This window comes from Rutilus rutilus, assembly GCF_951802725.1.
Source record: "Rutilus rutilus genome assembly, chromosome: 6".
NCBI classification, from domain to species: Eukaryota; Metazoa; Chordata; class Actinopteri; order Cypriniformes; family Leuciscidae; genus Rutilus; species Rutilus rutilus.
In genome coordinates, this window is record NC_140214.1 from 19231196 (window position 1) to 19245032 (window position 13837).

At 37.2% G+C, this 13837-nt stretch overlaps 1 protein-coding gene across 1 annotated transcript; it reads right to left on the reverse strand.

Annotated features, from left to right (window-relative positions):
• Window positions 1–4089: 4089 nt before the first annotated feature.
• Window positions 4090–13626, reverse strand: crispld1b (cysteine-rich secretory protein LCCL domain containing 1b). The gene is made up of 15 exons (XM_084412099.1): window positions 13390–13626; window positions 12590–12899; window positions 9750–9868; window positions 9504–9636; window positions 8535–8650; window positions 8338–8438; window positions 7393–7554; window positions 7086–7146; window positions 6934–7000; window positions 6650–6780; window positions 6513–6556; window positions 6352–6424; window positions 6152–6221; window positions 5154–5287; window positions 4090–4805 (listed from the first exon to the last, which is right to left on the reverse strand). The coding sequence occupies exons 2-15, from the start codon at window positions 12845–12847 to the stop codon at window positions 4754–4756; spliced, it is 1521 nt and encodes a 506-aa protein (XP_084268225.1). The 5' UTR covers window positions 12848–12899; window positions 13390–13626; the 3' UTR covers window positions 4090–4753.
• Window positions 13627–13837: the final 211 nt, after the last annotated feature.

The window sequence follows — 13837 nt, forward strand, 5'->3', positions numbered from 1 at the left end:
ATGGGCCGACTGATTCAAGCTGATAGAAGAGCAACTTTGACTGAAATAACCACTCGTTACAACCGAGGTATGCAGCAAAGCATTTGTGAAGCCACAACACGCACAACCTTGAGGCGGATGGGCTACAACAGCAGAAGACCCCACCGGGTACCACTCATCTCCACTACAAATAGGAAAAAGAGGCTACAATTTGCACAAGCTCACCAAAATTGGACAGTTGAAGACTGGAAAAATGTTGCCTGGTCTGATGAGTCTCGATTTCTGTTGAGACATTCAGATGGTAGAGTCAGAATTTGGCGTAAACAGAATGAGAACATGGATCCATCATGCCTTGTTACCACTGTGCAGGCTGGTGGTGGTGGTGTAATGGTGTGGGGGATGTTTTCTTGGCACACTTTAGGCCCCTTAGTGCCAATTGGGCATCGTTTAAATGCCACGGCCTACCTGAGCATTGTTTCTGACCATGTCCATCCCTTTATGACCACCATGTACCCATCCTCTGATGGCTACTTCCAGCAGGATAATGCACCATGTCACAAAGCTCGAATCATTTCAAATTGGTTTCTTGAACATGACAATGAGTTCACTGTACTAAAATGGCCCCCACAGTCACCAGATCTCAACCCAATAGAGCATCTTTGGGATGTGGTGGAACGGGAGCTTCGTGCCCTGGATGTGCATCCCACAAATCTCCATCAACTGCAAGATGCTATCCTATCAATATGGGCCAACATTTCTAAAGAATGCTTTCAGCACCTTGTTGAATCAAAGCCACGTAGAATTAAGGCAGTTCTGAAGGCGAAAGGGGGTCAAACACAGTATTAGTATGGTGTTCCTAATAATCCTTTAGGTGAGTGTATTTCATAATGTTAAAAACTAGGTCTGTCAATAGAATAAAATAATCTTGAATAATCTCATGATTTCTGTCTAATATTTAGAATTAATTGAATAAAACTGTTAAATTGTATTTACATTACATTTTTTACCTTTACACGCATACATCGGGTCTTTAGTGACCCGGGACGTCATTCACCACCCTCCTCCTCATTCATTTTTTAACGTTAGACATCAACCTTCTTAGTATTCCTCAATTAATTCATTATAAACAATATAACAAGAAAAATCATTCATTTTTGTAAAATAAAAAAACAATGTAAGTATATTTTTTCTGCCAACAATAATTGAATCTTTGATGACTGAATAAGTGCCAATCACCTTTATTCCACAATGTGGCAATGTCTGATACACAACGATGAAGTGACGTTTCATTCATAGTTACCGCAGGCAGAAAACAAAGAATAGGAAGTATCATCAGCAAAACTTGAAATGGCTCAGCCAATTACTGCAGAGCAAGTACTGAACGCAAGAAAATATTAGTGTCACTGTCAATATTGATTTTGAAGAGGTTGAAAATAAGAGCTTGAGAATATGTTTGAGATCACAAACATGAGCCAGATGCTTAATGTTCTGGGAAATAAGCTCTGACGAGGATTCTGCTCAAACTGAACCCTTCCAAGCTCCAAAAGGTAACAAAATATGCTTTATTTGATTCTTCTGTAATTGTCACTCTAATATCAGGAGAGTTTTGTATTATCGCGAGTCGCGACAGGTAGAGATCCTTCCGTGTTAGATCAAAATCCGGGTCACTAAAGACCCGAATATGTAATAATAATTGGCGAAACATTCATGCATTTAAGGGTTTGATATTAATTAACTTAACATGACTATCAGATGTTACAAATAAAGAAAGTACTGCATTACACATGTGTATTTAATATTTTAAGTTAACATGGTGAATTTGACAGTCCTAAAAATTCTCTCAAATTTTTCGTAGACCCCCTAGCACCCCCGTGTGGCCCCCAGACCCCTTTGAAAACCCCTGATCTAGACCGTAATTATGAATATAATTTAGTTAAGGGTCTTTCTCAGTCTAATTAATTCTTAAGATAAATCATATTTCTTAAATTCATGGCAGTGAACCACATTAGGAAAAAACAGGGTATGCTCATAGTGTTTGGTGGCATACTGATCATTATTCATTTTGACCGCAATATGAACCACAACGATATTTCATTACAGTTTATATGCATCCAGCCAATAGTCTGTTGGGTGCAAATATAAAATATAAAGTCACACTGTTTTCAGACCCTGGATCTAATCCAAGAACACATGAGCATGTGAAACCTGTGTTGCTTCACACTCACTGCCCACGTTCAAAGGTCCACAACATATCTTGAGGATATATAGGCATGTGTTTGCTGGGGTTGACACTTGGGAGACTTAGATTGTCAATGCGAAAAAAATACGTAGAAAAAACCCTCCAGGAACAATCCCATTGTGTTTTTGTATTTGCAGCACTGTGTGTGCAGAATCAGTTCTCTGATTGGAGTGCCATCCTCTGTGTCTTGAGTACAGACATGTCATTATCCCGTTCCAGCTCCAGCTTCTGCCACACTGGCCTGTGAATTTTGACAGAGCTCTGATGCATGCCTCTTCTCTCTGGATACCATCATACAGATCTGCTCTGGTTCCTCCACAACACAGCTTCCATCTCCAGGTAACTGTCAACAGGCTGGTGACTATTGTTTAGAAAGCTTGCTTCAAAGTGTGGGTTGACAAAAGATGGATAACTACTGCAATATGTAACTTCTATAGCAAATTATTTAGCAAAAGCTGATAAATATAAGCAAGATGTATGCTATAGTTAACATTTGTGACCTCACAAAGATTCTTGACTACGGATCTTGTTTTTTTATGTTTTCTGTTACAAATGCTTTTGTAGATAGATCAGTCATCATGACTTTATTCTACCATCAGAAGTCTCCAATAACGATTACTGAGATGAAAAGAGTAGTGTTTTGCTGCTCATGTGATTTCAACATGGTGTCCTCCATGAGGTGACCTGCTCTATGTAAAATAAAACAGCTTTTTAAGGTTACTTTTATGACTGAAGTCTTATTCTCATAATGAATGTACATCATTTTTCATAACACACACTATTGGGGTCAGTAAGATTTTTAAAGAAGTATCTTATGTTCACTAAGACTGCATTTATTTGATCCAAAATACAATAAAAACAGTAATATTTTTAAATATATTATTACAATGTAAAATAAAGTTTTTTACTGTATTTTAAAATGTAATATATTCATGTTATGGAATTTTTAACATCCATTACTCCAAATCTTCGGTGTCACATGATCCTTTAGAAATCATTCTAATTTGTTGATTCAGTGCTCAAGAAACAATGTTGAAAACAGTTGTGCTGCTTATATATAAATATATATATATATATATATAATAATAAGAATAAGAATCCTGGAAAAATGAACAGCATATATTTGAAACAGACATCTTTTATAACATTATAGATGTCTTTACTGTCACTTTTGTTTAATCAGTTTAATGCTTCCTTGCTGAATAAAAGCATTCATTTCCTTAAAAGAAAATATAACGGCCCCCAAAATTTTGACTGGTAGTGTAGCCTACTGCTCATTTCTTCCTGAGTAAAACTTTTTAATAAGGAGACATTTAATGAGTGCACCTCTATATGAACAAGGCAGGAACATACTTGTGATTTTGTGATAAACTAGGGTTCTAAGCCTGGAGGCAACGATCTCGAGAGAGCCTGAGAGGGCAGACAGGAAATGAGAGAGGTCAAGGTGAGTGACAGAGAGCCTGCTACTACCACTCAACCACATCTGTGCCTGACATGGAGGAAATGCACTCCAGGAAGTGAGATTAAAACCATCACACACACCAGCATACACACAATGTCCTTCTTTGTCTGTGGTGCCGGTGCACTGCCAGCAGAAGTTGAGTATTTTCACATGAGGCACGTTGGGTTTTCATTCTTCAAGGTGCAGAGGCTCCGTCTGTGCTTTTCAGAGTCTTGAATTTGAAGTAACCTCACAGCTGTGTTCAGCCAACAATCACAGAAATTCAAATACATAATACATCAAAACTGGACATTGTGATGGGACCATTGTGAAATATTTCAATGCACTTTCTCCGCAATAAGATGTACTCAAAATGTTCACAGTCAAAGTCATAATAGGATATTATAGTAATAATTGCAACAGAAGAATTATGAGTCTAAATATCTTTATTTCAGATTGCTTGATAATAAATAACACAAAAAAAGTCTCTTCTTTTCCATATTGCTCCTTTTGTGGTACATTTTTCAAATTCTTCTAAAGCAATAATGATTTCCTGGCCTGCCAGGTTGTTACAGTATCAAATTCTGAACATACGCAGCATAATATACTGTAAAGCGCAATACACCAATGAGCAGCTTCTGAACACTGATTAAAAAAATATGTTTACAAAAATATAAACTGTAATATTATATGGCCTTTTCTACACACTTGACATGTTCAGAGATTAACACTGTTGTGTTCGCATGCACAGCTGCCTATTTTGTTACTTTAAGGAATGCTTAATATCTTTATGTGCTTAAAATAACAACATATACCTAAATAAAACGTACAAGAATGAATGCAATGAATAAAAACTGTATTTACAACTCGTATATACATGACATTTACATGCAGACCAAAATCATGGAGACTCAGTTTTCTCAGGACCAGATGGTGTCAAAGTCAATGTCTTTTTTTCCTGTTGAGGATATTTTTCGTGACAGCCCTGGCCTTAAATCCAGCCCAGCAAGACCAGCAAACCAAATGCACGGTAATTACCGGCTGTTACATTACCAAGAGCTCTATTTCTTTGCATCCGTCCTTGGAGGATGGTTTCAAACGACCGCAAACACTCTGAATGCTTTGCCTCCTGAGGGATTCTGTAGGCTAAATGGAAGAATAATGGCCAATATTAATCCAGATCCAGCAGGATAGAAATATATATGGTTTATACGCTAGTATGATTCATTAATCACTTCTTCAGATACTCATGATACCCTCAACATGCTATGTAATGAAGCAAAATAAAACCAGGCTGTGTTGGTGGTCTGGTTTTATTTTGCAGAAATGCAGAGTTTATAACATTACGGTTCAGCCACCCATAACATGATTACATTATCCAACCAAGCTCATATACAGGGATATTAGATAATTAGTCTGAAGACCAGAAGCCAAGAAGGAAAGATCCTCTACACAGAAGTAGTAGCTCAAAAGCTGACTCAACACACTCAGTACCTCTCTGAGGTGATGCCATTCTGGTAGGAGCCCTTGTACTGCCTCCTTTTGTCTACAGGCATTACGTCCAGATAACCTCCCGAGTCGCTTCGAATCACCCCTGCGTGGATAGCTGCCCTGCATATACTGGAATTCTGCTCAGTGGGACAGAAAGAGGAAATATTCATTTTCTACTGCAGTTGTAACAAAACAGTGACTTAATAGCCGCTATATAGCGACCCAGAGGAACATTTCATTGCTCAGACATCGTTCTTTTATAGCTCAGGAGACTTATGCGAGTAATCAATTATGTTTAAGTATCAACTTTCAAAATTCCTTAATGGAAATAAAAGTAGACACAACTGAGACATATTTTTTTTACATATAATATTGGTATACAGCTATAACAAATAATGTGGATAGTTTTAGTCAAATTAAGTTTTGGTGTAAGAGCAAATCTGAGCAGTTTGAAATCATTTTTGATAGTTTACAACTTGTGAGATTTCTATGGTTTGTAGAATCTGAGAAACAGAAAATGTTGGTAAAAGTCTGTATTTGCTCTCCATTTCAACATTGCAAGCTAGGAGAAACAACTGAGATATTAAAAAAGATCTATCATATGTTTTTTTCAATGATATAATGGTGTTTTAATGTAATTAGAAGATAGCAGTGACTTCTTAATATTTATAGCAGGGCAGATAGTTGTAGAAAACACAGAATCAAAATTGTTCACATAACATCATTTTTGTGCTTAAAAACACAATGCCTAGGCCCTAAAAGCAGCATCTAGGGACATTGTGTTATTTTTTTCATTTCTAACACAGCGTCCCTAGATGCTGCTTTTAATTTAAGTGCCACGGTTTTTTTTTAACACGTGTCATGTGCGAGGCACTTTGAAAGAGTATAAAGCTATAATCAAAGATGTCCATCTAGTGCATGTTTACATAGAAAAACAATGGAAAAGCAGTGCGATGGAATGCAAAAACATGTTCTGTGTGAAAATGGGCATGAAGACTTACATCTGAATAATAGCGGGTTCCGGTTACTCGGGCATAGCTGCCATACAAGCAATTACGAGGACAATACAATCTGAAAAAAAGAAATAAAAAAACATCTTGTTAGCTGTTGCGTTATTAACGACAAAATGCTTTTTCCAAATTTACTACATGGTATCTTGTGTAATCGGTCAATAATATTTTTTATTATAAAGTAAATTCACCTGGGACAGTGCTGAACTGGTTTCTTGAAAGGGCAGAATTGTGCCACCGTAGTTTCACAATTAATTGCTTTCACTGGAAGTCACAAAATATTTGTTTTTAAATTTCTTTTCTGAAACTCTAGCAACTTTATCTCATTATGAATGATCATCCGTGCACTGACCTGGGACATTTGATACGGTGAAGGCATTGGCACTCTGATTTTTCCTGAGGAATAACATTAATTGGAAAGAAATTGTGAGAACAATGTTGAACCTACATCCAGCAGCATGAAACAAGCATGTGGGTTCTATGACTTACGCCAGAGTCTGAACTCCGTTTTTGAAGGACTTTGAGAATCGTTGCCTTCTGCCCACCCTTGTGACATCCAGCCAGCCTCCATCATCATCTATTATTCCAGCATGCAAGCCGCTGCCACAGATACTGGATTGCTGGAAAAACAGCAACATTAATAAGAGAGACCCTGAGCTGACCACAATATATAAATACAGAGCTGATACAGTATATAAATGTGTAACTGGAAAACTTGACAGTTGATGCCACATTGAGATAAAAAGTAATACAAAGCAAATGTATTCACCTACCATGTCATAATGACCTGATCCAAATACTTTTCCATAGTTGTACAAACAGCCTGGCGGGCACTCGTACCTGATTAAAGATTGACCAGTCATGAAAATAATTCATAGTAGCATGACCCAACCACACTGTTTAGTAACTGATGTGTGAATGATACCTGTTACAAGTAGTTCCTTTGCACTGATCACGTAATCTAGTATCACATGCTACTTGCTGAGCTGCAGAAAAATATATACAAACAAAGATGTGTTATGTATTTTCTGGTTAACCTTTAAGTAATGGGTTTTCATGTGCTAAATTAGGGGAATGCGATTCTCTTTCTTCAATATTACACTGCTTGTAAACATACCCCAAGAGTATGTACATAGAAACATACATACCTTCTGATGTCACCCAGCAAAGACATTACAGCCCCGCCCACTTTTGAATATCTTAAGTCAACCAATGAGCTTAAAGTAGCTTACACATCTGGGAAGTACTGATGACTTCATTCCTCTCAATGTTCTCGTTGGGAGACGGAGTCGTGGTCTCATCCCTGTAATGAATGTCGTGGCTTCGGACGGGCTCTGGTTCGATATAGTTATTTTCCTCTGCCTCAGGGGTGTAATGATAATGACTACCATCATCTGAAGAGAGCACAAGACTTTTAAGACTTACAGCCTTCACAAATGTTAGCTAAATATTGTTTTCATAACTAGTTTAGGGATGAAAATAGTTTAAAATGTTTTAATCAAATTAACTGCATAATACAGTAGTGGCCAAAAGTGATGTCTGGCCTAGGAAAATTGACCTATTATTATTGAATTATTATTCAAAAAACGTGTTAAAGATTTTGTAAGCATATTGCATAGTTGTGCTTCGTGTCAATTGTTTTATTTGTGATAACGCAATGAAACATACAAAGAAATTAGGCACACAGGCAAAAACAAGAGAGAACCGTCAAAATAATAGCTGATTATGTTGTAGTAAATGTATGTTTTTTTCCTGAGAGCTTTTTGTTTTTCTATGCCTTTTGTTTTGCATAGTAAAATAGCTGTAGTTTGCCTTTTTTTGCCAAATAATTCTATCAGATAAATACCTTAACCAAGTTTAGTGTTTTATTCTTCCCTCATATTTAAAATATAAAAAAATTGTTTTCCTAATTTTTCATTTTAACCCCTCCAGACATCTCTTTCAGCCATTACTGTACGTCATGATAATGAATCAAATTGATCGCAATTAATCACATATCAATTTGCTGCCAATATAATTCAAGATAATTAATTGGCATTGAATTGAAATTTGTTTATCTTTCTTTCTTTTCATTGTTTTTTAATCATGCTAAATTAACACATTATGTTACTATATTTAAATACGTAACAAAAAAAGGAACATTAAACATCAGTTGAATAATATAGTCAGTTTAGTACCTTTATAGCAGAGGTTGTTTCTGCAACCGCCGCCATAGCTGGGTGGGCAAGCAGAGCAAGGGGTCCCGTGCTTGTATGGTGCATGTCCCCACCAGTTTCCTCTGAGAAAAGGATGGCACAAGGCAAAAGCTAATAATAGTGCTTTATTAGAACTATGTCATATTGCAAATGAAAAAAAAAAAGATGAACGTTCATACGGGGGAGAGTAATTGCAGACCAGATACACGGCTTTGGTCCAGATCATCCCCCATACATTCATGTTGTAGCACACATTGATGGCACAGCCAATTTTGCTGCTTGTGGCCCAAACCAGCTGTGAACAAATCATAATATAACATTTACTGCATTGCATATCTCACCTGCTTGATTGCTTGTATTGTCACAAAATGTAAACTATATTATCACCCAGCTCTAATCTGCTAAATACGACTATAAGGCATGAGATATTAAGATATTATAAACATTAACTTTCCCCGCCATTGAGAGAATTTTCCGTCATTTGTGACACAACGCTTCCGTGCTATTGACTGAAATTTCCGGCAATCCATGTTTTAACTTTTATACGGTACGATCAAAACACAGCGAAGAAGAATCAGAAACAAGCAATAGATGCATTGCTTACACAGGCCATCAAACATTAAACAGCATATAAACCAAAACTGCCTAATGTTACTGAATGACATGTCGACGCAGAACGAGTTATAGACTGTGCAAGCTTTGAGGGTTTGATGGACTCGATCTACTATATTTTAATCATTGTTCTGAATCTGATCCAGATGAATCCCTTTTTGTTCAAAATGTTGCTTTTTTTAAAGTTATGTTTTTGGCCTTTTTGTGCCTTTATTGGATAGGACAGCAGAGATTTTAACAGGAAAGCGAGGGGTAGAGAAAGGACCTCCAGGTGGGAATCGAACTTGGGTCGCAGGAGGCACAGTTGCACTATGTCGGCGATAACCACATAATTTTTTTATGAAACCTACCCACATTCAAGTGTTGATTAAAAAAAAGAATGCAAGAGTTAACATCATGTGTTTCTGTAAAGGTGCTTTGAAACAATGTATGAAAATACATTTGAAAAGAAAATTGACTAAATGTAAACTGGTGACTATTTTTCCTGCCAGGGTTTTGAGGATATTGTTGATCTGGTAACGTGAATGTGTTTTTACCTGTGTGTAATGCGTGCAGACCGGTCCAGAGCATCTGTAGGGGCAGTGAGGGTTACACTCTTGTGGATAGGGGTAACTGAAATCTCTCACCTCATCATACCAGGCTTGGACATGAAATGTCGGGGGTCTGTCTCTGAAGAAAATCATATTTAAAGATAACTTAATGCACTGTATAAGATCTGCATGAGATGCAATTGTTATTTGATGTGACCTCAATATTGTTTGTATCCATTTTTAATACAGCACCTGCCCCAGTGAGCTCCCAGGTTCTGGCCAATCCGGGTCAGTAAGTGAGACGGTCCATGTTCCCAAAGACAAGTGTGTGCCCAGTGCTCAGCACTCCTTTCTAGTTCATTGTCCCACACCTGTTACAGCGTAGAAACACAAGCCACGTTCACAAAGCAACATAAAATAATTATCTGTCCTGTATTTGAGTGCTCAAAACAGTTTGGTTATTTACAAGAGGGACGACCTGTGAAGGTATTTTTGTACTGGACAACTGTACAACATACGCGCGCATCTAATTTGTGTTGCGTGTTTTCATGTGTGGTTTTGCCGATCCCAATCACTGACTGTGTGAATATAGGTAACACAGCAGCTGAATCTGTCGTAATTTTTGCAGAAAAAGCACCTCAGAAAGATGTTCTGATAACATTTTTGGCATATGGTTGAACCTGCTTCTGCCTATGTACGTCAATGCATGGTTGTTTCTGACCGGTAGATTGATACAAATCTACAAGTGGGGCAGTTGAAGTTAAAAACCATAAAACATTTCTGTTTCACTAACTTGGGACAAAAGACATTAAACCTACCATTAGGATTGCTACAGGTTTAAACTGTTTTGTATGAAAGAAAACACAGTGTACTGTTCTGCACAGGGCTCTGATTATTTCAATACACAGCAGTTTCATTTAAAATGACATATACGTTGTTTGCTGCCCTGCCAGTGCGCTAATCTGTTCCATGTGTGCAGAGCTGGTGCATTCCATTCCAGCAGTCCTCAACAAATACTATTGCTGAACCACCTTGATCATTCTTTTATATTGCACAATAAATAAATCAAATAGTTTTCATTTTAATCTAACTTAGATGCTACTTAAATTGCATTCCTGCTGTTTATGATGTTAATGCGAGCTGTATAAAATATGTCTTGTCGTCAACATGCACTTAAATGTTTACCATAATTGTAAATGTAATATCGGTCTTTAAGGGATACTCCACTTTAAAATGAAAATTCGGTCATCATATACTCACCCTCATGTTGTTTCAATCCTTTATGAATTTCTTTCTTCTGCTGAACAGAAAAGAAGATATTTAGAAGAATGTCAGTAACCAGACAGTTTCTGGTCTCATTGACTTCCATAGTATATATTTTTCCTACTATGGAAGTCAATGAGACCAGAAACTGTCTGGTTACTGACATTCTTCTAAATATCTTCCTTTCTGTTCAGCAGAAGAAAGAAATTCATACAGGTTTGAAACAACATGAGGGTGAGTATACGATGACAGAATTTTCATTTTAAAGTATGAGTATCCCTTTAAGGCGCATAAAAGCCTAGCAAGCTTTCTGAATATGAGCAGAACCAGCATAGAGATGCAAAGCCCGTTGGCATTTTATGTGGCCTTTGAGACCCATCTTGACATTGTTTATTTGTTGTGATGCCTAATTTGCTGTTACAGCGACCATCTGGGTGCATTCCAAGGGAGATATGCATCCTCTGTGACTCCCTCCACTTCCTTTTCAGAGTAATTACCCAGAGGATTGCACAGAATGGAGGTAGCTAATGTCTCCTCCCCTACCTGCGCCCCACACAAAGACACATTCTGTTCAACTTTGCTGAGGGATACAGGCTGGAGGCATTTGACAGATTTAACTCTGAATTGTTCAGAGTCCCAGAGCGCCACAGATGTTATCAACTCAAAAGTAATTGACTAAGAATGTTTTGAAACGGTTCTCTTACAGCTGATTGCAAGTGTCAGTCATATGGAATGATCCATGCGCAGTGCAGAGAAATGAATGATATATTGAACATTTAGAGTGTTCTTTTCTATTCTGTCTTTGAAGTGCGAGTCAATATTTGCCTCCATTGGTGCCAACTGCAATGCAGTGAGAAGAAGCAGCAGCAGCAGCAGCAAACCATAGACGGTTCTAAGAAGTATCAGGTCATTTTTGGCCAGAAAGCAATTGAGAGGTCTGGCTGAGTGCCATATACAGTAGGTGAGCCACAGAACGTGGGAAGGAGAAGCTGCATTTTGGCCTCCCTGATGGACCAGATGAACTATTTGTTGTAGACCACAAACTTGACTGTAGTTCAGTGTGTTTGAATGCATTTGTTCAAAGTGCGGTTATAGTTGGTTACCCAATACTGGTTGGCAGAGCCATCTGATAAATTTATGAGCCCCCTCATGACCCCACCAATGTTTAAATAGACTTTTAACTCCCAATTCAAAGGAAAAGTTGCACACTTTTTAGTCTTTTCAAAGTCACAAGACAACTTATACTGTAGAAGGTTTTCACATTTGCAGTAGCCTAGTTTTTTAAATAGCCTACATTTGATATTTTATTCCGGTAGTTTGATTTAATGAAGGGATGAACGATATATTAGTACCATATTTGTTATGCCGATATGAGCATTAGTACCGATATATATTAGTACCTTAAGCCGATATGAGAGATTTTCAATTTATTGGTATCTGCCAATAATATTTGATATTTATCAGCAGATAATGTATAAATGTACATTCCTTTTGCCATTATCTAATGCTCAGTTAAAGTTAATCTGTAAAAACACTAATAGTTTAATACCACTGCAATCTTAAAATATACATTTTCAACACTATAATGGAATGATGTCTAAAATCACTTGTACCATTGAAAACAATTGTTTTAAGTTTAGTGTTTTGTTTTTCATTTATTTAGACAAAATGATAATGGTAGTAGACAATTTATTTGGCAGGTACAAAGTCTGACCCTCAATTTCTGTAAGTCCTTCTGCAGTAAGTATATATTGGATCATGATAAATCTGTGTAAGTTAGGAACATGATTCAGCAGGATTGTGACTGAGGGAGAATCATGTGATCTTACCATGTACTCCATGTTTGAGGCAGGGGGGTACACTTGACCCCTAAGCTTATTATGTAGGTCAAGAATGAGTTGCATATCACTTTGTGAAATTGCTCTCTTGCCCCTTGGCTTGGATTGCCACCACGCCTCATCCTTATCCATGTATTTTTCCAGGATGGCTTCTAAGTGGGTGGCATTGGGAATGACCATGGAAACCACCGTTTGGACAATCACAAGCAGCACAAACCCACTAAATAAATCTTCATGTCCACACTTCATGTTTCCTTCACATCTGTCAGCTACAAAATCCAAAGTGGTATCTGTCCTCTGCCTGTGAAATCAAAATGACTGTAATCAGATCTACATTTTAACGCACATAAATGTATATTTTTATATACATTTTTGTATAAAATTTATACATAATATGGTATAACAGAATGACATAATAATTAGATTTGATTATGTGCATTGGTTCGCATGGATGCTCAGCAATAGATCAGTTCACAAGCCTGACTGAAAAGTGCAGTTTCAGCATTTTCACAACTTGTCAAAGACTTGTGTACGCCTTTTGCCACACACATGCAATATTTCATACAGTCGTGTCCTGCATTAAAACCAACCACACACGTCTTTGAAGTCTGCATATCATCTTCAGCTATATAGGCTATATTATGAGTAACTCTAATGCTATCTCTTAAAATAATAATATTATTATCTTTACTAGAGTTACCCTTATAAAGTTTGGAGTAGCATCAATTCCTTTGTCATATTGCAGAACAAATGTTAAGTGTTCTTTATACTGAAAGTAAGCAGCATTTTACCTTATGCGGTCCTGCGCGTGGACGTTTAGATCCGGTGTTGACCTACTGAAATAATGTTTCTCTGCAGTTTTTGCATTTCAAATACACGAGCCCATCTGTTTTGATCTGCTTGCAAGTTTCTTTATGAATAAGTCATCATGGGTCATTGTGCGGCTAAATAATGAACGTTCAAATGTTTAAATTTGCGATTCTGCGTTTCTCATTTATAGTGTACTTTTAAGCCACGCCCACAAACACACCCACAGCACAGAAGCGTTTAGGTATATATACCGGTGCATTTGCCTGTATTTCTAGTAATTTAGTCAGAGTAGAAAATAATTATTTTCATTTGTGTTTCTATGTGTTTTTTAGTGTGTGTTTTTTTTTATTGCCATAAATGCTTAAAAAAAATCAAGACTACCCAATCGTATGAAGATCTATCTATCTATCTATCTATCTATCTATCTAT